The 23,722-nt window shown below is 38.4% G+C and overlaps 1 protein-coding gene across 12 annotated transcripts in view; it reads left to right on the forward strand.

Annotated features, from left to right (window-relative positions):
• LOC137284579 (sorbin and SH3 domain-containing protein 1-like) overlaps window positions 1–23,722 on the forward strand; it is a 171,532-nt gene that overhangs the window by 25,304 nt on the left and 122,506 nt on the right. For 3 of the 12 annotated variants that reach the window (XM_067816443.1, XM_067816444.1, XM_067816445.1), the window contains exon 1: window positions 2,181–2,283. The exons of 8 other annotated variants lie outside the window; for them this stretch is intronic. Coding sequence is in view for 1 of the 4 variants with exons in the window: in XM_067816434.1 (XP_067672535.1) it covers window positions 19,561–19,578 (18 nt within the window). In the remaining 3 variants the exon portion in view is untranslated. Of the gene's footprint in view, window positions 1–2,180; window positions 2,284–19,545; window positions 19,579–23,722 lie in introns of those variants that run through there. One more of the 12 variants, XM_067816434.1, reaches the window with a different exon arrangement.

The following is a 23,722-nucleotide window of genomic DNA, read 5'->3' on the forward strand; positions in this document are numbered from 1 at the left end:
TGAATGAAGAATGTTAGAATAGTAAATATAAATGCTGAGAAATGATTTGTAGTTCATGTTTCTATCACCTTTAGTGAAGCTGGAAAGCTAATCTCCATCTTGATTACATTTGTTGTTTGTCTAAAGTGTTACATATGGAAATTTTAATTGCATGGATTAGCACTTAGCCACAAACTTCAACATATTTTTAAGCTTGATGGAAACTATTTGACACAGGGGTATGGTCGTTTCAAAGTAATTGTATACATTCTGTACAGATACTTTGTATTTTCAACATTGTTCTTTGTTTGTTGATACAGGATGTAAATTTACCGAGAGCAAAGCTTGATGAGGGGGACCTTTGTGGATGGCTTCCATGACCATCTTTACACAGTACATGTAGCATGGCTTCGGTTTCTACCTCTTGATGGTTACAAATATTGATTAATTCCATTTTCATACCTCTGATTGATTTCTGATATTTATTTCATTGCAAAAGAGGGTCTCTGATGTGATTGTTGCTGTGGGTTGATTATAAGGTCTGATTCAGATTGCATCTCATGGGAGTTTTCAACTGATAGTGTTTAGGAGGCAGCTTTGATCGTGATTGTGTAAAGCTGTTGTGCGGATACTGTTTTTTTCTTGAATTAAATGATATTTTCAAGCTGTTTTGGGAATTGGGTTGAGTTTGTATACGTTTTTAACGTTCCTCTGCTGTTATAGCTTTATCATGCTGGCATTTAAATAACCGAGGTGCAGCTTTATCATGCTGGCATATAAATAACTAAGTTTAGACCAAGTGGTTGATAGCATGAGCTACAGTGTAACAGTGTCATATGTACACAGTCATTCAGGCAATATTGTCCACTTTATAACCACTATACAACCACTATCCAACATCTATAGAGCCACTATAATGGAGATGCATGATCCCTAGGGAGTTGAAATAGATGATATATTAGCTGTTTGAGATTGACATCCAATGGTTGAGGGAAAAATAAAGGGCCTTTGTGCAGCTGACCTAAATATTGGCGCTATACAAATATTAGCATAATTACTATATAACCACTTACATGACCACTGTTTCTAGCTGGCTCGTCACTCTTACTAGAGATCTATTCACTGATGTGGATAGCATTGTTATTTCTGGGGACATGTACACAACATGTGTACCAGGTTGAACAACTGAAATTCCCATCAAACAAACTTCAGGGACATAAGACATGTTTTTCATTACTTTCCAAAGGAATGGAAAAGCGATAACTTGATATGATTTCACAGAAAGAAACACAGACTCTCCACATTGATATACCAGTAATTGTTTAGGCTTGTTTACTCTATTTTGAAGGAACATATCTAAATTACAAGAACACATGGAAGATGATATGAATGTTTTGCTGATATGTAACTAAAATCATCAGGTTGAAATTTATTGATGGGTACAGTTGATGTGTGCCATGCATGAACTTACATCTCATCATTGTCTCCTTTGGGGAAAAGCTACACAATCATGCCCCTTTTGAAATCAATTTTCCATGTATAGTTACAAGCTATTTTCAGACACAGGAATGAGCTTTGCATCTGGTTTATGTTTTAAAAGTAAACACGGACTAGCACTATCAGACAAGGAGATTCAAGACTGGCTATTTGGTCAAATCTTGCTCGTTTATTACTTTTCTGATATGTACTGCCCCGACAGTTTTGAGTCTTTCATTATTAGGGATGGTTGAGGTCATAAGGTGGAAGGAGAAGTGGCGCTAATTTACCTTCTGTGCTAAAAATAAACAACATTTCTCTTCCTTCTATTTTTGCTTTCAGCAGATGATAAAAAGGTTGTGTGTTGCTCGCTTATAGACGAGCAGTGTTATCCTACACCACAGCTTGTTGCAGACAGTGAGAGCTTCCCCACCTTGAAAATATCTGCTGTTCTCCTCCTTGCGTAGTCTTCCTCACCTTTGCTGTTCATTTCTCCTTATTAAATTCCATATTTTCTAGATGTTTTTGCCTCAGTGAACATTTTCATCCAATTTGTATCCAAATTTCAAAGTTAAACGTGAGTTCTTACTCGTTTTTTGCCAGTCAAAGGAACTGCAGTTGAGCACCGGTGTTCCATATAAGGGTTGAGTGTGTCTGATGGGGAATGACCTACTGGGATGAGTAATCATGTGACTTGTGGAATGTTCCAACTCTGTGTAGTCAGTGTCTATGATTCACTAACTTTTTGCCTTCACCACTAAAAAACTTAGTGAAGGGGAATTCGGGGCCGGGTGTGAACTAAGCTGACGGAACCTGTAGGTAACCCAGGTAAGTGGACTCTGCTTGCCCACAGGATTTCAACAGCACTGACCTTAGTGGCTGCTGGGTATATCTGCAACTGTATAAGATTGCTGATACCATTCTCTCTAAGCTGTTCTAAATGAGGCTGGCTTCCATAGCAAAAGGAGCTTGTCAGTTACTGTTACAGCAATTTGGCAGCGGAAACTATACCCCAGCCATTGAGGTTAAGTGCTAGATAGGTATTTCCAGCCATCTTGTCACACTCTTCTGATGCCACAGAGATGACAGTACATTAAAAACACAGTGCATCCTTTGTTGGTCTGAACTTCTGGCACTTTGGTGGGATATGTTGCTGTTTCGCTGTCCTAATACTTCCACCTTGCCAAGTGTAGCACTGATGGTGTTTTGTCTGTTGGTCATGTTGGAAAGTCTCCATCCCTGTGTGGCCCAGTCAGAATTTACTAGTGTCTGGTATGAATTGGGACTGTTTCTGTTTCTCCTTTTTTGTATCTGAGAGAAGACTGGATGTGTTTGTTTTGATATGCCTGGTCCGGATAACTTTCCCTCCACTGACCTTGACTCTTTTAAGTTTAATTTTTTAATTAGTTAAACCTTTTTTAGTGTCTTGAGACCAGTGTGCAAAATCACTACTGGCTCGCTAGCCTGTGGTTAGTGAAAATCCAGTCAGACCAGTAAATCTCCACAGTCTCTGACCCAACTGGCTAGTTAATTATCTCGGGGTCATTTCATAAATTTATACACCATTCTCTCCGACTTCTTAAGTGATAATGCACTTATGCAAGATTAGGGCCTGATGAATGTTCATCATATTAGCAGCTTATTGAAGAAACCCTTGTATACTCAAATTTTGGGCTAGTGAATTATTTTGTGGGCTAGTAATTTCCAAGCACAGAGAGCCTAGCAAATTTGAAAACTATTTTGCTCACTTCTTATGACTTGTGCCAATCTTTTTGAGGGAAGACATTGTATTATCATCATTTGAAATGCATCATTAATATTTTGAAATAGCATGATTTCCTCAGAGGCCAATCTACATTATAAAAAGTATAACTGGCATTGATAGCAGTAGATTCTTTAACCTTTAGAAAATCTAGGTTGAATTCATAAAATCTCAGGTGTTAATATGTAAGTCATCAATCTGCTGATCTAAATGACTGAGGCTTTCTCAGTTTGATTGTTCCACAGATTAATTTCAATAATTGAATTAGGGCAGTGGATTAGTATGAAGGTTAAAGTGCCCACTTATTGTGCCAGAGATTCAGGCTCATTTGCCCACATAGGTACAATGTGTGAAGCCCATTGCTGGTGTCCCCTGACATGATATTGCTAGAATATTGCTAAAAGTTTAGTAAAACAATACTCACTCATTCAATAAATGAATTTCAAGAAGGAAACTTTCATTGCTTAAGTCTGCATGACATTTTCTGTTTTGTGGTCATGGATAGTGATGATATCTCAGGATGTTTTTAATGACAACCAGTCAATGTCTTTGAATGCTTACAGACAGAAACCTTTCACCATTACATTTTCCTCACATCTACATAAGGACATAAATTATGTGCTTTTTAATCGTAAATTGAGTATTGATGGCTTTTATAGTTGAACTTTTCGACCATCGTCCATGACATCTGTATGCCATAGACAGATGATCTAGCACAACATCTTCTGTGATACCTTTGTCTTCCTGCAGCAACATGCTAGGTCGTCTTACCCAAGACAAACCCACAAAGGTCATGTCTTCCTTGTTGAGATGATGGAATCCATGCTGTCATGGAAACCACCCAAAGATCATTGCTTACGTCAGATGGGTCATATTTGCCCAATTTCTGTAAAAATTACTCTGGTTTCCATGGTAATGAACATGTTCCTTATCTCTGTCAGATGTTGCTAGATTCCACAGTACAAGCATATATCTTCCTTTTGTTATTACACAGCTACTTCACTGGTTGTATATATAGGTCATGGTGTTATGGTCAAAGGTTAAAGGTCACAGATTAAGGTCAAAGAATAAAGGTTAAAGATCAGAGGTAATTGATTTGCTTTTCTCTTTTGTATTGCATAATTTTCTTGTCACATTATTCTCTAGTCATCTTATGCACTTAAAGCTAATTATTAGATTGGTGGATGGAAAAGATGTGGTCTTGTTCCTGTCATATTCTTATCTGGGATTATCGCCATCAACACGTGTTAAGTTAACCCTCTAGATTCTCCACGGATTTAAAAAAAAACAGCTGACTCTAAACTGTTAATTTCACCCACAACTTCGTTCAAATGGCCTTTGTGGTCTGGATATATGAAAGTATCCCCAAGCATGACTCATTATAGCCATTAGGCACATTTCTGTCAGTTCGGAGGCAAATTACTGCCTTATCTGTAGTATGCTATCTGTATTGGAGTGCAGGTTCATAAGTTAATTTGGCTGTGACATTTTGTCCAATAGTATCCAAGATTTAGTTGAACTTTTTGACATCAGGTATGATAAGAAAACTGTATTTGGGTCATCCATGTTTATTATGAATATTATTGTAAGTGTCATATCAAAAGTTGAGTCATCCAGGTTTTTAGCTCAGGAGGACTTTTGTATTAAGGCAGGTGTGTGATTTGGATCATTGCTGTCATCTGTCTCTGTCATTCTGTTGGTAAGAGACCTGTGAAGACCTGTGAAGATCCAGGTTAGAATCATCTTCAATAGTGAGTGAGTGAGGTATTTTATAGTGTAGAAACATGCCAGCTATATGGTGATGGTCTGTAAATAATCGAGTCTGGACCAGGCAATCCAGTGATCAATAACATTAGCATTGATCTGAGCAATTTGGGATATGATGACGTGTTAACCAAGTCAGCAAGCCTGACCACCTGCTCCCATTAGATGCCTCTTGCAGCATGGGCTACTGAAGATCAGTTCTAACCAGGATCTTCATGTAACCTATAACTCACTACTTCTGTTGATTAGCTGGCTGCAGGTTCTGAGCTGACACAAGTTCTAGGAGGACATCTGAGGCAATAATAGAAACAAATAATTTTTATTTGTTAAACATGCTAAATTAAGCTTTTCACTGTAATCAATTTAGGTTTTGTTTATCATGTAAATGTGAAGGTCTATCCCATATTGTAGATGAATTCCATGTACTGTTCATATGTGATTCCTTACAAAATTTGTTAAGAAGTCTTATACTGTATATTTTGTAGCAAATCATACGAGAATGCTAATGTAGGCACTGCAAAATCTGTTGCCTTATATCTATTTTATGTTAAAGGGATTATTATAAACACCTGAGTGATCACTGTGACCCCAGCTATAACAATTTAATTTCATTTTGAATGTATTTTGGGCCTACAGCCTTTTACTGGAATAAACTCTGTCTGTCTTAACCTTCTCTTCAGAAACTAAAATGTTAAAGATTTATGCTGGATCCTGACTGAACCTTAATTGTCCATAGAAGATGAACATGGTGCGGCCTGTTTATTTCTTCATCTTTTCCAAAAGATATTTGATATTGACATTTAATTTATGAATCAAGCTGTTTCTCTACAATGGAATGCAAAATTTTAATTTTTAATTCAAAACACTTTTCTCAAAAGCACCTGTTTCTCACCATGACCTGATGTCGCTCTTAGATATGACATGGTGCTTTGGCCTGGTGGGTAACGCGCTTGTTCAGTGTGGTGATTTATAGTTAGGGCAATTAGATCTGTGACTTCATTATAGCCTGTCATTTTGGAATGTTGATCATAATACCAATCACTGGTTTGTCTGGTTGAGGCTCTATGGTCGACCTATGTTTGGTTGAATGTTTGTGAGTGAAGCATCAAGAAAAGAATAGAAACAAAGTCTCTAATTCTTTTAATTGTTCCAGCACACAGCGTGTAGCCGGCAATCAGTTAGCAATCAGTCCAGGTATGAGTGAGCCTTTAGTCTCAAATTCCATCTCAGTGATGGTGAGGGTATCACGTATTCATAGTACACTATTGTCAAAGTCCTGGCCCGCCCATTCATGTGACGTGACACAAATCTTAACCCGAGCTTACTACTGTTTATCTACTGCTCTCTCACTGATAAACATGCAATCTTTCCACAACCAACTCTTCTCAACAAATATGACTAATTGCTAAGTAAGGTACCCACAACTATCAAACTGTGGCCCCTAAATGCAGGGAGCTGAGTGACCTAGTTTGCCTGCTAGCGAGTCGTACTTCATTGATTTTCTGATCGTATCAACGTGGAGTGTGTTGATATTGGCTGTACGAAGCTGGCGATTTGTGCTTGTTGTCATTAGTGGTAACTGGCGTGCACACGTCCGTTGCATGTGTAGATAGGTGCGGAATTTTACTGTTGCTGCGAAAATGTAAGTTGTTTTCTTGTAATTTATCTTGGCTGTATGTTGACATTTGAATTTGCATTTCTTTTTTGAGTGTGTGAAGTGATTCTCTGTTGTGTAGGAATTGACAAGTCACAAGATCTTCACTGTTCATATAGCTGATATTGTATGATAAAATGTGTCATTCATGCTCTTCCTAGTTTAAAAATTTTGACCAGATACACAAGGGAGTTGCTCCTAAATTGTAATTCTTTTTTTTTTTTAATCAATTTTGTGTGTAAGAAGATGATGTTTTGAAGGAAACAAAAGGGTGTTTCACAGTGTATTCTGTGGAGAAATATTATTTGTGAATAAGACAAATAATTGTAATATCTGTGGATAGGAATATTGAAAGTATATGATATATGTTCAAGATCAATTTTGTGTCAACATAATGTCAGTAAAATTCCTTAGGTAAACTATTTGTAGTAATGGATTTGTAAATTGATTTTAGCTATTTTGAGATACTATGCTTGATGCATGTTGTCTTAAGCCTAAGTGGAGTCTCACGAAACTCGTGTTGTATTCAGACAGAACTTTTGGATAAAAATCTTTTGTTAATGTCACACCCGTGAAGTGACATGCATGGGTTAAACTTCAGGTTATATGGGCTAAATGGTCCCACAGGCTTTTTAACTATCATTTTAGACAACACTTTTCTGTAAACAGTCTTCAAAGATACCTCCTGTTTTGAGCGAAAATATCACCAGGAAAAATACACTGGCATTTGTCTCTGCTAATTCAGGCCACAATGAAGGGAAGGAACCATTCATTCATCAAGACAAGTTTCATCATCAGATGCTGTTTAATGTATTGCTTGGACGTAGATTTCAGTGTGATGGATTATGAGATCAATATTTGTGTACTGTCCTTTCCTTGCGGAAGAAATGATTTGCTTAATTGGTGGAGTGGTTTTTGACATCTTGTTTTTGAGTCAGGGATTATGTGAAGTGAATGACCTTGTTGGTGGATATTTCAGCCAATTTGAGTGTTTTGGGAATATAGGTGATGTGGAAAGGTTATGTTTGCAATTATGTTATTTCTGATTTATAAAATAAGGAAATGTACTTTTTTTGAGAATGAATGCTAACAACATTATTTCTTACTGATCTATTTGGGTTTTTTTTGCATTTTGACGAAAAAATATACTATGTATCAGAAAGTGGGGAAAGTGATATATGAATATGTTCATTGTGGTCATATTTCAAGTATTTGCCAATAACAAATAATATTTTATCAATCATCAGAAGTCTCCCTTGAAATCAGACTCTATTATACAGTTCCAACTATATCAAAAGCCTGTGTAACGGACATTCACTAAAAGACAAGCATATCATGCCCCACCGATGGTGCAGAAAATGATTTTGAAAGTATGTTAGACTTTCATATCTTCAGAAATATGGTTCCAAGAAAGATGCAATAAACTAAAAATAGGTTATGAAACTGTGAGATAAGGGGAATATTATTTGCCTGCAAATACGTTCCAAGAGAGGACTGTCATAAAAGACAATTGAATGGAAGGCAGTTAATTACAATTATCCCATGCCAGCATGGAAGTCCATTTATCTTGTATGATTGGAGATGTATGTAAAGGCTTATGTATGAAAGCTGGATGTGCCAGATACATGTTCCCTATCTGAAAACATTCCTCCACCTGACAGTGTGATTGATGCCGCTTTTAGCCGACACTCTACAGACCTGTATCACACAATTATGATGTGTGCCAGAATCAGCTTTATCGTGGAACTGGATGGCGATATCTGGAAACTGAGTCACGGAAGTAGCTACAAGAAGAACACTGTTGCAGTTTATCGACTTCCTTGAAGTTATTTCCTTTGGCTAACTGATGTTGCATGTATGTTGGTGTTGGAAATGGCCGGAATGTTGGCATCAAAGTTCTTGAGTTCACACTCAATGATAAACTTCTTTAGAAGGTTGCTGGCAATCTCTCCCACTGCTTGGTTTGTGGAAGCAGAGTACATCCTTTGGGCCAATACAGGATGGGAGTGGGGCAAAGAACTGGGAAGGTGATGCAGATTAGAGTCACTGATGACTGTTTATGTAATTAGGACACTTTAGTCATGCACTTCTTATCTTATATTTATAGGTTCTAAGTTTTTGATCTTTTAGTATAATTGTATTCAGTTAATGACATTGATCAAATCTGTCCTCAAAAATGATTATGAAGGTCTGGAGGTATGTTCTGGACTATTTAGTTTTCTTTCATTCTCAGTTCTTTTTAGCAGTTGTCTTTCAATCTTTCAACTGTTAATGCCATTAGTGTTGTATATTTAGCATGTCCCAGAAAAAGTCTGTGCCTTAACCCTAATGTGTTAGAGTCCACATTTAAAGGGTATCCCAGGATCTAAAATAATATCAGTTGAACTTTGGTTGCATTTGTCAGGGAGCTAACAATCATTAGGTTCCAAACTGTCAGTCATGTTTGCAATATTAAGTAACTTAAAATTTCTGATCATATGGACTCCAGACATCAGTGACTTAGCAGGAAATATTTGGTCCATCTATAGAGATGCTGTAGGTTCTAAAGCAGATAAGATCTAGTCTTCAAGCATGCATGGGTTGATGCTGGATGGTACACTGACAGGGTGAAGCTAGTCTGTCTCACAGTAGCCTAATTTTCCCTACAGCGGGTTGATGCTGGATGATACACTGACAGGGTGATGCTAGTCTGTCTCACAGTAGCCTAATTTTCCCTACAGCGGGTTGATGCTGGATGGTACACTGACAGGGTGAAGCTAGTCTGTCTCACAGTAGCCTAATTTTCCCTACAGCGGGTTGATGCCGGATGATACACTGACAGGGTGATGCTAGTCTGTCTCACAGTAGCCTAATTTTCCCTACAGCGGATTGATGCCGGATGATACACTGACAGGGTGAAGCTAGTCTGTCTCACAGTAGCCTAATTTTCCCTACAGCGGGTTGATGCTGGATGGTACACTGACAGGGTGATGCTAGTCTGTCTCACAGTAGCCTAATTTTCCTTACAGCGGGTTGATGCCGGATGATACACTGACAGGGTGAAGCTAGTCTGTCTCACAGTAGCCTAATTTTCCCTACAGCGGGTTGATGCCGGATGATACACTGACAGGGTGAAGCTAGTCTGTCTCACAGTAGCCTAATTTTCCCTACAGCGGGTTGATGCCGGATGATACACTGACAGGGTGATGCTAGTCTGTCTCACAGTCCCTTTTTTTCCCTACTGCAATGCCTTACATGAAGCAAGTCTACATTTCTGTAAGCTCTGAATCTCTGGTCTCCCTTGGGCGACTTTTCAATTTAAATGGGTCTGTTTGTTGCAATCAGTTATATATATTCAGAGACAAAGGGTTAATTGAGGGTGAAGACCAAACTGTACAACTAGACAGTCTGATCAATCTGTCCCTGGAAGCAACTACAGAACTGTGACTCCCCATTTGCCTTACCTTCTTCTATACTTTGACATAGACTGTTGGTATTCTGAGATCACTTTGTGAATCTAGCAGGTCACATGGCTTAAAGGTCAACAGGTGTACTCTGGTCAGTCAAGGAGTAATTTTGCATGAATTGAGAGCCAGTTCTTCCCTTGATGTTGGCCCTCCTCTGCCCAGTTTTATGTGCAAGAGAGAAAGATTGTGTGATGTTAGAGAGGTTATGGAGGGTGCTGAAGTGCAGCAGTGATGAGAATACCAGGATCAGTGGTCTTCAAGGAAACTGCTGACACGTAGGTATTGGTGTCCATCTGCTTGGAGATTTCATGATTTCATCTGAGATTCTCCCATGTGTCAAAGGTTGAGCATCTGTTCCAGAAATGTTTGGTTTGTAGAAAGATAACAATAAACAATATATGGTACACTGATATTATCCATTAATTACAGTGTACAAAACATTGCCGTTTTACTGAAAATATGCAAACATTTGACTGCATAGAATGTGGTATTAGTGACAATAACAGTTATGCATGATGGAAGTGTCATTTCCTATAGAGGGAGTTTTAAGGGAATCAGGATAAGATTGCAAGATTGTAATTTGTCTAGGGAGGATCCTGAAAAAGGGGACATTTCATGATAAAATATTGTATTTCTTTTTCTTTTTTTATTCATTTTGTCTTTTGAAGTATTTTGTACGGGTTCATGAATATCTCGAAGCATGGTTAGATTCTCCATCTTACTGACCAAGTAACTTTATCGTACCTAGTGTTTCTATCAGAGACAGGTACAAGGTTGAGATCAGTGACGTGAAAGTTAACTGCGATAAATCCATGAGTAGTGTAACATGTGGCTACCTGTATGAAAATGGCGCAAACATAGATAAGGTGTATCAGTGGGACACTTGTTGGCTATGTGGGGAATCAATGCTGTAGGCAGCATGCCTATGTTGACCTGTGTTACCATCAAGTGCAGTGTTTTTTTTTGCGTCTGCTGATGTGCAGCGTGGTTCAAACACTTGCAGCATTCTTTGTTCTGTCTGATTCAAAAAGGGCTCATGCATTGATACATTTTTCACGAAATCTATAGAGCAGCCGTTCAGTATGTGTGTTATACTTCATTTGATAGGAATTACAGTTTTGTATCTTTATGTTTTGTATATTACAGTCTTAGAGTTACATGAAGCCATTTTAATATGAACAATGTAGGGTTTATTTGATTTTTACCAATTTTCATTTTTGCAGGGTTGTCTTAGTCTGTGACTTTCTCAAGTGCCATGCTCCAATTAATTGTCTGGATGGAAATTTATTGTTCTAAACTTGAATTTTTTGTTGTGGTATTTTTAGAGGAAAATTCACAGGGGAAAGGTAGTGAAACCAGACTGTGGATACATTTAACGTTATTATTGTTGCATTCCTGATCAAAACTGGAACTACATGAACAGGATATATGTGTCAGAACAGATCTGAACATTGGGCACAGAAATATTCGTGTTCAGATACACTAGCTTCAGTGTATCCAGTTCTTAATGGATTCAGTGATCTTTGATAAATCTGCATATTACATTTTGAACAAATCAAACATGATCCTGGCTCTCCATGGAATCTGTTGACTTTACAAGAGTGTTGATCCTTTTGCATGCCTTCCTAACATGGAGGGCATAGCTGACCAGTACCTCCACTTCGGCTGAGTTTGCCCCCAGTTCCAAGTCAATCAGCTTGATTAGACTGCAAAAACAGTTTAGGCCCTGTCATGTTTGAGTGTTAAGACATATGTAAAGTGAGGAATGTTAGAAAAACAGAGAAATTATTGACAGAATCTGCGCATGGAATGTTGTCGTCTCATGCCGTGTTTGTCTCACATCAACAGATGACACAGTCCAACTACAAAAACAAAGCTGTGCTGTTAAAAACCAGAGGCTATTTCAGTCTACTACCATTCCTTTTTTTAAATTTTAACAAAAATTGCAGTGAAGTCACGTTTTTTTTAGGGCTAGGTGAAATGTTTCTTTTAATCTCTGAACAAGCATCATCTATATGTGACCTGGCTTTCCTGAACAGAAGTGTTGTTGTAATCAATTAATATGTGTCATTTTGTTTCCTTTTAAAAGATTAGCATAGCATTTCCTGGACAATTTGGTCAATATGAATGATGTTCTTTTTCTTTGTGCAGCTAAATATGAATGCTAAATATAGGTTTACTGATTTTGGTTACAGATGTTGCAGTGATGTTGCTTGTTGTATGTGCAGAGGGAATAGAAACATTATGAATGTCAATGGACACATTTAGTTTGTCTCTTAAACACAGCAGACTGTATATTTAATGAACTGTTTAATCTCATCTGATGATACTTTTCACCTTCAAACTTGACAAAGAGATTATTACTTAATTCTTGATGTTTTCTTTTATTTATAGAAATATTTCCTTTAACCTTATTCTGAGGAGCATACAACATTCACCATCATTGTATTCTCATCTCTTTGCACCTCAAGCAGCTTATTCTCATCCAACTCCTGTCTGAATTAAGGGAAATGTGTTCCTAATTACTTGATGCTTTCATCATAGAATTATTTGTATTTAACTCTATTTGGGGGCAGTAGAAGAGAATACTATTCTTAGACACGTGTATTTGTGAGATGGCCTAACTATTTCACTAATGGAACTTTAAGTCGGAAAAACTTTCAGAGCTTGATGTTTTCTTGTCATAGGCTACATGCATGTTTGAGAACAATCAGTCAGAAGCAGGTCATGAAAAATCATGTCTGACATTTTCCTTTTGACATTACTAGAGGTCATGCTGTAGGTCCAGAATTCATCGCCCCATGCACTCGCACATAATGGAAGAGCAGTGTGAGGCAGCACAACATTTGTTACATCAAATGAGACAGGGGAATATCTAGACTCCCTCTTTCATGAACCTCTGAAGGTCATTCAATGGAAGCTCCTGACAGGAACTGTGCTCCACCCTTCAATTGGACTTCATACTGCAGAAATTTGGAGCACATATGTCCTCCACACTTCATATATGTAAAGAAAAAATGGTTGTTAATGAGCAGGGGATCAAGTTCTGTGCCTTTTAGCTTTTTATGTTCAGAATATTTAAATGTCATTTCCCCAAAAATGCTACTTAGGTGTGCAAGATTGTTTTTAAATGGTAATGAACATGAAATTGGAAGTGCTATTAGCTTAAATCAGCATAACTTTTATGTGTGGACCTCAACAGCAGAAATGTTGAACTGTGACATCAAGGAGACAACTTTCAATGGTGAATGCCAAGACATGACGTAAAATTGGACAGCTTGTTGATGTTTTGCATCACACAACTGTACTATTACAAAATTGGAACAAATTTTCTGCTAATTTCACAAAGTACAGTGAGTGTTACAGGTGAGACAACTGTGGCATGTTTGGAGGGAGAATTTAGGGAATGCCCTGTGTCTAAATATATCCCGTGTTGATGGGCTCACCAGGTACCCACATAAGCTGGTGTGAAGTTAGGTAGGTGAGACTTGATGATGAAGCGATGGGTGGAATCTCTGGAACTTGTGTCGGAAGGGGATTATGGGATGTCCTGCTAATGAAATAGGTAGGTCCATCTGTTACTGAACAGGGGTTGACGTCATTGATAGGGATGACTCTAGATTATGGGTGAGTGAGTTGGGTTTTATGCTGTATTTAGAAGCATTCCAGCAATATCAGGAATGCCAGGAATTTACTTTGCATATTGTACCCATATTGGGAATCAAACTCGGGTCTCTGGCTTGAGGAGTGGTTGCTTTAACCATTAGGCTACCCCAACCCTTCTCTGCAGTTTGTGTAGAACCTCGTCTGACGTGTTTTATTTATAATGCCTCTATAACTGATATCGCCATTAGTATTAGAGTCCTGGGAATTTGGAAAAGTGTATGTCTTTCATGGAGTAGATGGAGTTTCAAGTGGATGGCAGGGACCAAGACTTCTGTTAGCATTGTTAGTCTTGTTTGATGGACAGATTCTGTCAGTGGTAAGGAGTCATGGAGTTAGTGTAGGAATAGCCTGGAGGTGGTAGAGGAACTTCCTAGGAACTTGTGATGGACCTAGACAACAGTGTTCTTGCTTACAAAAGCAATATTATAAAGATATTCATTGATACGAAACGTGGAGGTGGATGGTTGAGGAGCTGATTTATAACAAGAGGTGGTACAGCTCAGTGTGACTGTGAAGTCAGACCCAGTCAGAAGGCACCTGAGAGGTGAAGCTGTATGAGAGTGAGCTCTTGCGTAATATTAGTAGTTGCATTAGCGTTGAAAACCTTGGGGTGTTGAGTATGGGAAGCTGTGAGAAATGGCAGTGGTGTATTGTGTTCCCAGGTTGTCAAATCAGCAGAAAGATGCCATGTTCTGCATGTGTGGTAGTGACCTTGAAGCTGTCTGCATGTCTGCCAACTCTTGGTAACATCTTTTGAAGGAAATGTCTACCAAGTACTGATATGATGTATGAATGGGGATATGACATGGTCAGGTTTGGCAATATCTTCACATGAAGCACCATGATTTATGGGGAGGTTTGTGTCAAGGTTGTGTTCCCTGTTCAGTGGATCTCTTTGTGGTGCTGTTATAGCTCATGTTCATTCGTCAAATTTTGGTCGTCTTGGTCGATTTTTGAAGTCTTGCTGTTTTGAGTGTATAGATTTCACTCTCAGCAATGATGACAGATATGAATAAGAATTGTATGTATGTAGATTCAGATCATTTCCCAAAAATAAGAACTGTGCATCCTACATTGTCTCTTCATCTTGAGGATGTGACAGCAGACGGAATTATTTCCACCTGTGGTAATGGGCCTAATGTTAGTTACTGCAACCTGTAGCATCTTCATACATCATATTTATTTTGACATTCTTTCAGTGTTAATGCTTTTATTATTCTCGTTTACTCTGTAATATTAATCTGAAGTATGGAAGTGGTCCAGTCATGCTATTTCTTCAATCCTTTGTGGTCTGTAGGTTAGAGGTGCAGTGGGATAGTCTAGTGGTTAAAGCATCATCTGCTCGTGAAGCTGAAGACCAGGTTCAATTCCCCACAAGGGTACAGTGTGTAAAAGCCATTTCTGGTGTCCCCTGCTGTGGTGTTCCTGGAATTTTGCTAAAAGCAGCATAAAACCATGCTTACTCCCTTCAAGTTAGAACTGGTCCACAGCATGTGTTGCTAGTAATAGGCAACTAATTTTTCATTGGCTAGTTTACCTGATGGGTGGATCAGTGCTCATGCTATCAATCACTGAATTGTCTGATCCAGTCTCTGTTATCCTAGTAAAATTAATATAACCTGAATGGCACAGCCAACTCAGAGATTGTACATTCTCTCTACCTACATACTCGTTGACACCTGCTGCTAGTGCTGGAGCTAATGGGTCATGGCTTGAGGACAACTGAATTGATTTATTGATTTTCACACAGTGCACACAGTAGATAAACTTAGTAATATATCTCCACCAAACACAGGCACCTGTTTCAGCTGTATTGCATTTGACCTAGATCTCATTCACAGGATAATCTCAATGGTTACTGCTTTTGTTGACTTACAAGAAATATTCTACTGACAATGTGATGTATAATTTTCTGCTTGTTATTATGGTAAGGCTGATTTAAAAATGTTTTTTGCTCAAAAGAATCAACAGTTCTGACATTTCTGTGAACCTTTTCCATTGTTTAACCATCTGAAAGGTAACATGCATGAAAAACAGTGATTATTCTTATCTCTATCAATATTTTACGTCTACTTTTCAAGTATTTTTTTTTTTCATATTTATCATTTATAATAACTGATATGTGGAATTGTAACTGCACATGACATTATTTAAGACAGTTATAAATGCACCATGTAAATCATTATACATGTCTAGGAAAAGGATAGGATCAATATCTTCTTGTAGTTCTGTCGAGTAACCAGAGTGTGTTGTGTCATGTTCTACACAAAGACATTATCAGTTCTACCGCTGGCAAGTGTTCACTGAACAGAGCATTACTCAGTTGGACATTATGATTATCAAGTAAACTCTGTCTGCTTTCTTGATAGTGATTTGTCATTCAGTGAATATGAAGAATATGGTCTCCAAAAAACTACTTGTGCAAACAATGTGATTATTAATGGTGGGTTTGCCTTAGAATCTGTTTCAGTATGATGAGCTTTAATATACACCTCCATTCAGGTCATTGACTGTGTGTGTGTGAGCGAGGTGGGTTTTATGCTGCTTTTAGCAGTATTCCAGCAGTACCATTGCAAGGACACCAAGGATGGGCTTCACACATTTTGCCCATTTTGGGAATTGTCTTCAGCATGATGAGTGAGTGCTTTTAGCACAAGACTACAACACCGCCTCGGGACACCTGTAAGGGACACCTGTGAGGGACACCTAGGTTTGATTTCATGTTTGGTTGCTTAGCCTGTCTCAAGGATCCTAGAGGAAAAATGAAAGAGCCTGGTTCAAGTCTCAAAATCACTTTGTAAGTGAAATGGGTCGGAGTGGTAGCCTATTGATTAAAACATTTTCTTACCACACTAAAGACCCAGGTGTGATTCTGTCCATGGGTACAAGGTGTGAAGCCTATTTCTTTATTGGTGGAATTAAATAAATAGTCTCACTCACTCACTCCATCTTTGACATGCCTAAAGAAGAAAAAGTTTGAAGTCTGAAAGTCAGTCCCACTGAGCTATAAATATCTATACCTAAGATACTTAGAGACCACTGAATAACATACTTGCAGTACCCTTCAATAATCTAATTAGATTCATTATCTCCCATCAATTTCAAATCTGTCAATTAATCTATTTTTAAAAAATCAGATTAGTGCCTCATTTTGACGCATTAGCTTCTGTGAAACATACAAGTGTCAGTGTATAGCTGGTAGCCATGTCCCCAGCTGACGGGGAATTGATAAGTGATTAGTTTTATTGTGAGTTGATGTAAGGACTTCTGTGAATGTCTGCAGGGCAGTTTTCACACTTGATTGCCCTGTGTCGATTTACATCTGACTTAGTGTGGTATTACAGTAAGTTATCTCACAGGATAGGGTTTACTTTGCACGTATTGTTATTTCTCCAAGGTGTCTTTTGTTTGTTATTGACAATATTTGATCAGCTTTTGACCCATTAAATGTAAGGGTAAATTGGAAGAAAGTGGAAAGGTGTCATTGTGAAGTTGGCATACAGGCCTTTGTGTGTCTGATAAATAGGCTAAATGATGGGTGAAAGTTGGTTCGGCATCCATTCAGAGTTGTTTGAAGCAGTAGTAGAGTTTTGCAAGGAGGCTGACTTAATGACTTGTCCCTGAGTTGTGAGAAAACAGAATGTGTTAAAATACCAGTGTGATATCTATTGCTGATGCATCAAATTACTAGGGAGTTTAAGTGGATCAAGGTACTCTTGTTACGATAATGTATCAGGAGATTTTCCTTGACTTCAAATATGGGAGACTGTTTGCAGGAAAATTCACCTCTTAGTTGTAATATTTGTTGGACATTTATGTCTTTTAAGATATGTTTATTTGGCATACCTTTAGTGGTGACTAACGGGATTGGGTGGTCAGGCTTCCTGACTTGGTTGACATGTCATTGGTTTCCAGTTGCTCAGATCAGTGCTCATGCTATTGATCACTGGATTGTCTGGTCCAGACTCGATTATTTACAGAGCATTGCCATAAAGCTTGAATGTTGCTGAGTGCAGCGTAAAACTAAACTCACTCACTTATTACATGTTTATTTTTTGGGGGAAAGAAACTAATTCCCTGCTTGTATCCTTGGTTCCCATAGACATGTTGAATGAAGTAGGGGTGCCCTGATAGTTAGTGTGTTACATGGTCATGTCAAAGACCTAGCTTCATGTGTGAGTATGGATGCACAGTGTAAACCCCATCGCTGGTGTCTACATTCAATAGATGCTACTTCCCATACAGACTCATGCCTCCATAAAATATACATGTATATGCAACAGCTTTCAGGATAGAGGAAATTTCCTGGACTAAAGATATTCATGATTTCATTTTGTGGAAGCATTCCTGTGTAATATGGGGACTTTTGACCTTTTTGAAAGACATTAGAAGATCCCATCCTCGATACTGGACTGGACTGGCACCAGGGGGTACCACATCTAACAATTGCCCAATTCACTTGTCTTGGGATGTATCCAGTTTTATGACGGATGCTGTTTCTGCCGAGCTGGTCGATAAATTTGGCCAGTTCCATGCTGGTTATTACATCCCATATAATCTGGAACCCTCGATTGGATGAATTTTGGGGGTTTCAGACTGGCGACTTTAGAAATTCCATGACCATAGCCTTCGGTAGCAGTTGGTCAGAATTAAAGTCCTGTTATTGATTCATGTGTGTCATTATGCATGGTTTGGATAATGAGGATATTGATTATTTTGTCTTCTTTTTCATAGCCAGGCCTAGAACATTATGCAAATCCTGTGTACAATGCAGTAGATAATAATTTTCCATCTGATAAATCATTTCTTATTGATTTTTAACATGGCCTACCATCCTTGCATGGCCTGTCATTTTAAGAGTGGTTGGGATATTGGTGGAATGTTGCAAAAATCTCTGGAACAAACATGCTTGATAATATAATTATTTTAAGTTTAATGAGTTGTCAGTTGTTTTATGTTAACCTTAATTGTATACTTTCATGTTGTATCTGTATGAAGATTTGGTTCAAGATATTCTCTGGACATGAGGCTAAGGAAATCTAGACTTGCCACATTTTCAAGACTTGCATGGACTTTCTTGGATATATTTGCTTCAGGGTCTGTATGACAGACTAGATAATCTCAGTCTTTAGATTAATTAACTGAAGATGATCCATTCGTGATGATCCTTCAATGGTGATCCATTCATTATGTTCCTCCAATGGTGATCCATTAAGCCTTTGTTGTCGCATCTTCCTGAAAACTTACCATCCGCATGCACTAAGCCTCCAAAGAAATGTTCCCTTTACCACAGAATACAACACATGTATGTAATTAGTGGATTCCCCCTTCCCTCCCCCTGAACCACTCAGGCTTATCAGTGCCCTAGGGAGGGAGGCAATGGCCCAAGGGGAGGGGGTGGAGATACAGCTAGCTAGCCACAGAAGATGTGAGGATTAGAGCAGTCAGGCTTGGCTACTGATCGGAAGTGTTGGCTGACACTGACCTCAGGATTTCACTATCTTCTGCTGGTCTGATGAGAAGGATACTGAACTTAGAAGAGAGCATATGTAGTTCTGTGTGTTTTGTGTGGCTGCATTGAAAGGATACAACTGATCACATCAGTTGGATGTTGTATTGATGAGTGTAAACAAAACTTGATGGTTGTGCACTCAGGAGATGTTTTAAGTGTTGACATAGATTTGTGACTCACTGCAGAAGAGACCATTTGTTTATTAGGAAGTGTGCATTACCGCCTTTACATTGAGATAATATTTGTCCTGAACCTAACTTTGGACCAGACCTCATTTGTGGACAGAACAACTCTCTGGACTATGTTTGATACACTGGAGGTAGGTGCAACTTCAGATCAGAAGAGTCGAGTCACATTATTGTTAGCTTAATAGGTGATTCTTATGCATTGGGAACTTCATGAAAGCTTAGCTAAACCCTAGCCTTGCTCCAAAGCTGTACTGAATGCTAAGCCCTTGGATGTATAAGAGGCAAGTCTACATCGCTAACAGTAGGTATTTATATGCCAGTCTGTTATTTATATCTTTTTAGAAATTTGATTCAAATTATCATTTATTACTTTATGCAAGTCAAGCTAAATTCATACTTCAAGTACAACACAGAACATTGAAATCTACAGGATTTTTGTGTAGGAGAATCTCTTCTGTGAAATTGTGTCACCGAGGTTTCCTACAACCCCTACAATGACATTCCAGGTGTCGAAGTTCTGTAGCTACATTCTTACCCCTATTGTTGTCAGCATCCTCCTCCTGGGAGGGAGGCGCTTGACATCAAATCACTTGTTGTCAGCTCACTACAGCAGGGGGCAGTGTTGACATCCCCGATGACATACCCCATATCATAACAATAGGAGAATGATGGAGAGATGTGCCCCTGTATATATTGGCCACACATGGTCACCGCTCTATCTGCAGCTGTAGGTTTATGTATGTCATGACAGTTAAACAGCAAAATTTCTATGAACGCGCACCCTCGTATCCTTTCAGAACAGAGGTTGTGGGTTGCTGGAGCTGAGATGAGGATGAAAATAGAATAGAGGGGATTGTTTTCTAAAAAAATATACTTTAAGATCTGTAAGAGATACTAGCTTCCAGGGAACAAGTGATACATGAGATATGTAGAGATAGGTGATACTTCTTCAGGACAGATGCTCTCTTCTCGGACATGCCCTGTTATTGTGTATTAATGTGCCGTTGCTTGTATATCTGTTTGATATTAAAAAGTTACTTGTGAGATGTAAATGATTACTGACAGCATTTTCTTCTGAAACTTAGTAATCACAAGCCTAAACTGTCATCTACAATAATTAATTTGTTAGATTAACTAGTAGAGTATTTATGCAAAACTTGCTGTAAATTTTGGTAGCCAGTGTTCATTGTTCTGTTGCTTGTATGCTTAGCTGGTGTCTTTTATCCTGGTGTATTGAACACACAGGACATAAGCCAAGGAAGAGCATCAAGAGAAGTTACAAACACTCTTGATTTGTTAGCAAAATAATTTCATGCTTCAGAAATAGTAATTATATGGCGTTCATATCTAGGCACATTGCCTGATCACAGTGCTACACACATTACTGTCCATAGTCATTGGACACTATCAGACTTTCTGATACTTTTTCAGCTCACTAGGGATCATACAGCCATGCTCTGTGTTAGGTACAGTGAACTAAACATTCACATTGCAAGCTCATTCTCAGGGGTACCCATTTTACAGCTGGGTGAACTGAGACAATGTGGATCTAAGTATCTTGTCCAAGGATACTATGCAAAAGTGCCCACCTCTTGACCCGAACCTAGGTTCCTCCACTGGGGATGAAACCTAGTCCTTCATAGTGATAGGCAGATGCCTTACCACTGTACTATTGCAGTCGACAATACAGAACCAGTATTGTGTTGTATATGATCTACGAATGATGCAATATTATTCATAGAGATTGTTGAGTGATCAGGGGACTGATGCTTTGCACTGAGCCTAAGGCTCTCGACTGCTGCAGTAATGGATGTCAGTTGTCCTTTGTACTCTTGGTGGATTGTGACACTAGGCATACTGAACATAATATGAAGGAACAAATGTAGCCCAGGTTGCAGTTTACAGTTTAAAGGAAGGCTAGACATAGCCTAGTGGTTACAGGATTGCTCAGAAAAAAACTCACTCACTCACTCACTCACTCACTCCAGTGTGAAGAGTGTTCTCATGTTCTCATTATTGATGCTTCACCCCCACATCACCATCTGTCCTCATATTGACTGTTATCACCATCTAGTGTAACCAGTTATAATATAGCTTCAGGCACAGCTTGTAACATGCACTGTATATTCATATGTCCTTTCCCTCAGGGAATAATCCATGATTATAGCTGTATCTCCCCATCAGGAAGTAACCGGTTTTAGCCTGCTGTAACCTGCTGTTTTGGGTGAAGCTGTTACTCAATACATGCGCAGACAAAAGCTTTGCTGCTGAAGAGGTTTAATTGTATATTGTAATAGACATCAAGATGATGCTTTGTAGGCAGTAATGAGATGTATTGGGATAAGCTATGTACCTGGCAGTCTTTATGGGCAGTTTATGTGCAGGTGGTAACAGCAGGAGTATATTTGTTGGATTCATGGTTGACAAGATGTAAAATATTTCATAGTTCATAGACACAATGTCATTCAGAGGTTTGATGCTTGATGTTTTGTTTGTAAATAATAAAGTCTGGATCTGAAAATCAAGAGGGGCATCAATCTAGAGTACTGGTATGTCAGACCACCGACCCATTAGTCGCCTATTATGACAAGCATGGGTTGTTGAAGACCTGTACGAACCCGGATCTTCATTTGTGCATGTTAAATGTGAACTTGCTGGCTAAGCATTCTAAGAAACAGCCAAACTCAATGCAGGTCAGAGCTAGACCAGGTTCTTGTTTAGGGTTCAGGTGATTATTATTGTTGGTTTCTCAGCACTAGGTGGCATACATTGATTCTTTGAAGTTTTAAATGTTTCCTGTTTCATTCATAGTGAGATTTTGTATCTTGTTTCGAGAGTGCTATTGAGTAGTAGTTTTGGACTAGAACTGGCACTGAATAAATCTTTTGACGATGATGGTGATGTGTATGATGACGGCATAATACCATTGAAACATTTTTAACCTTCACAAACACTGTGCATGAAGCTGGACCAGGTAAAAACATACGGTGACTAAGTAATAGAATTCTTCATGGATTGACAAAAATCCCTTTGAGCATATCAGCATCTTTTGTCTGATAGTGTTATAGATCTCCCAGCTTTGGATCATGACAAGTGAGTAGTAAATCATAAATGCTATAGAAGATTACTAGTTTTCAGGATAATAATATAGGTGAAGTCAGTGTGATAGCTTGTCTTCTCTGTAGGGATCCACTTGGCGTCAAATGACCTCCCTCGATACCAGATAACACTCTGCGATCCCTTGAGACAAGAATCTTGTCTCATGACCAGACAATACCTTCTCTTAACACAATCCTGTTTGACAAATTATAACATGACTTGTACTAGTTTCTTTCCTATGGAATTCACCAACTTGCTGGAAATAATTGTTTTAATATAATAACCCATCTGTCGAATAATTTCACTAATCGTTATTTCAGGTTTGTATTACAAATCATAATTAGTGAATTTATCTTGAAAATTGGCATTAAAGAGACAAATATCCTTAGTCCCATATCAGTGTCAAATGAAAATAATGTCAGAGTTCAAAGAAGAATCGAATAGTAGAAATCCAATTAACTGTTGTCTCTGGTGCAGATCTGGCTGTCCACTGATAAACATTGTTTGCCTTGACTCAGTCAAACAGCCTCCTCCTGTGAGGATAGATCCATTGAAACAAAGGCATTGTCATGGCCAGTCTAGGGTCAGGCAGGGTCAGGTTAATCATATAGGCTCAAAGTCTTGAAGTTCTTTAGAATGGTACTTTGCCTTAGGTTCTGAACTGTCTCAATGGTGGATCTGGTGCAATTTCATGTTTGAGTGCAGGCATATTTGTTTGGTCAAACAAAAGAATATTACTAAAAGTTGATTTGGAAGAAATGATATTATAAGGGCTAAAAGTTATTATGTTATGGTAATATGATCGATTACTTATTTGAAATTGTGTTTGAATTTTGAATCAAATGCAGATGGACAAACTTGAAAAGTAAATTAGAAAGTGTAGACTGGTTGGTGTGTTACTTTTTATATTAATGATTTGTGTTCTTGGTGAAGACTATGTCTTTGCCAGTGTTTCAAGTTAAGAATGAGTTAATGTAAAGTAAGCAGGTTAACAAAAGGACATTGCCACAACTCTCATGTTAAGCATGGGAAAGTCCTATATTCAAATACTATAGGAGAAAATCACAGGGCTTAGGACCTCTTCATTTCATAAGGTATGCAGAATAATCAATGAAGTGTGCACAAGTTCTTATGAGTGGGACGGCAAGGTAGTCAGGTGCTAAAAGTGTTCATCTG

Source organism: Haliotis asinina, chromosome 5 (genome assembly GCF_037392515.1).
Source record: "Haliotis asinina isolate JCU_RB_2024 chromosome 5, JCU_Hal_asi_v2, whole genome shotgun sequence".
Lineage (NCBI taxonomy): Eukaryota > Metazoa > Mollusca > Gastropoda > Lepetellida > Haliotidae > Haliotis > Haliotis asinina.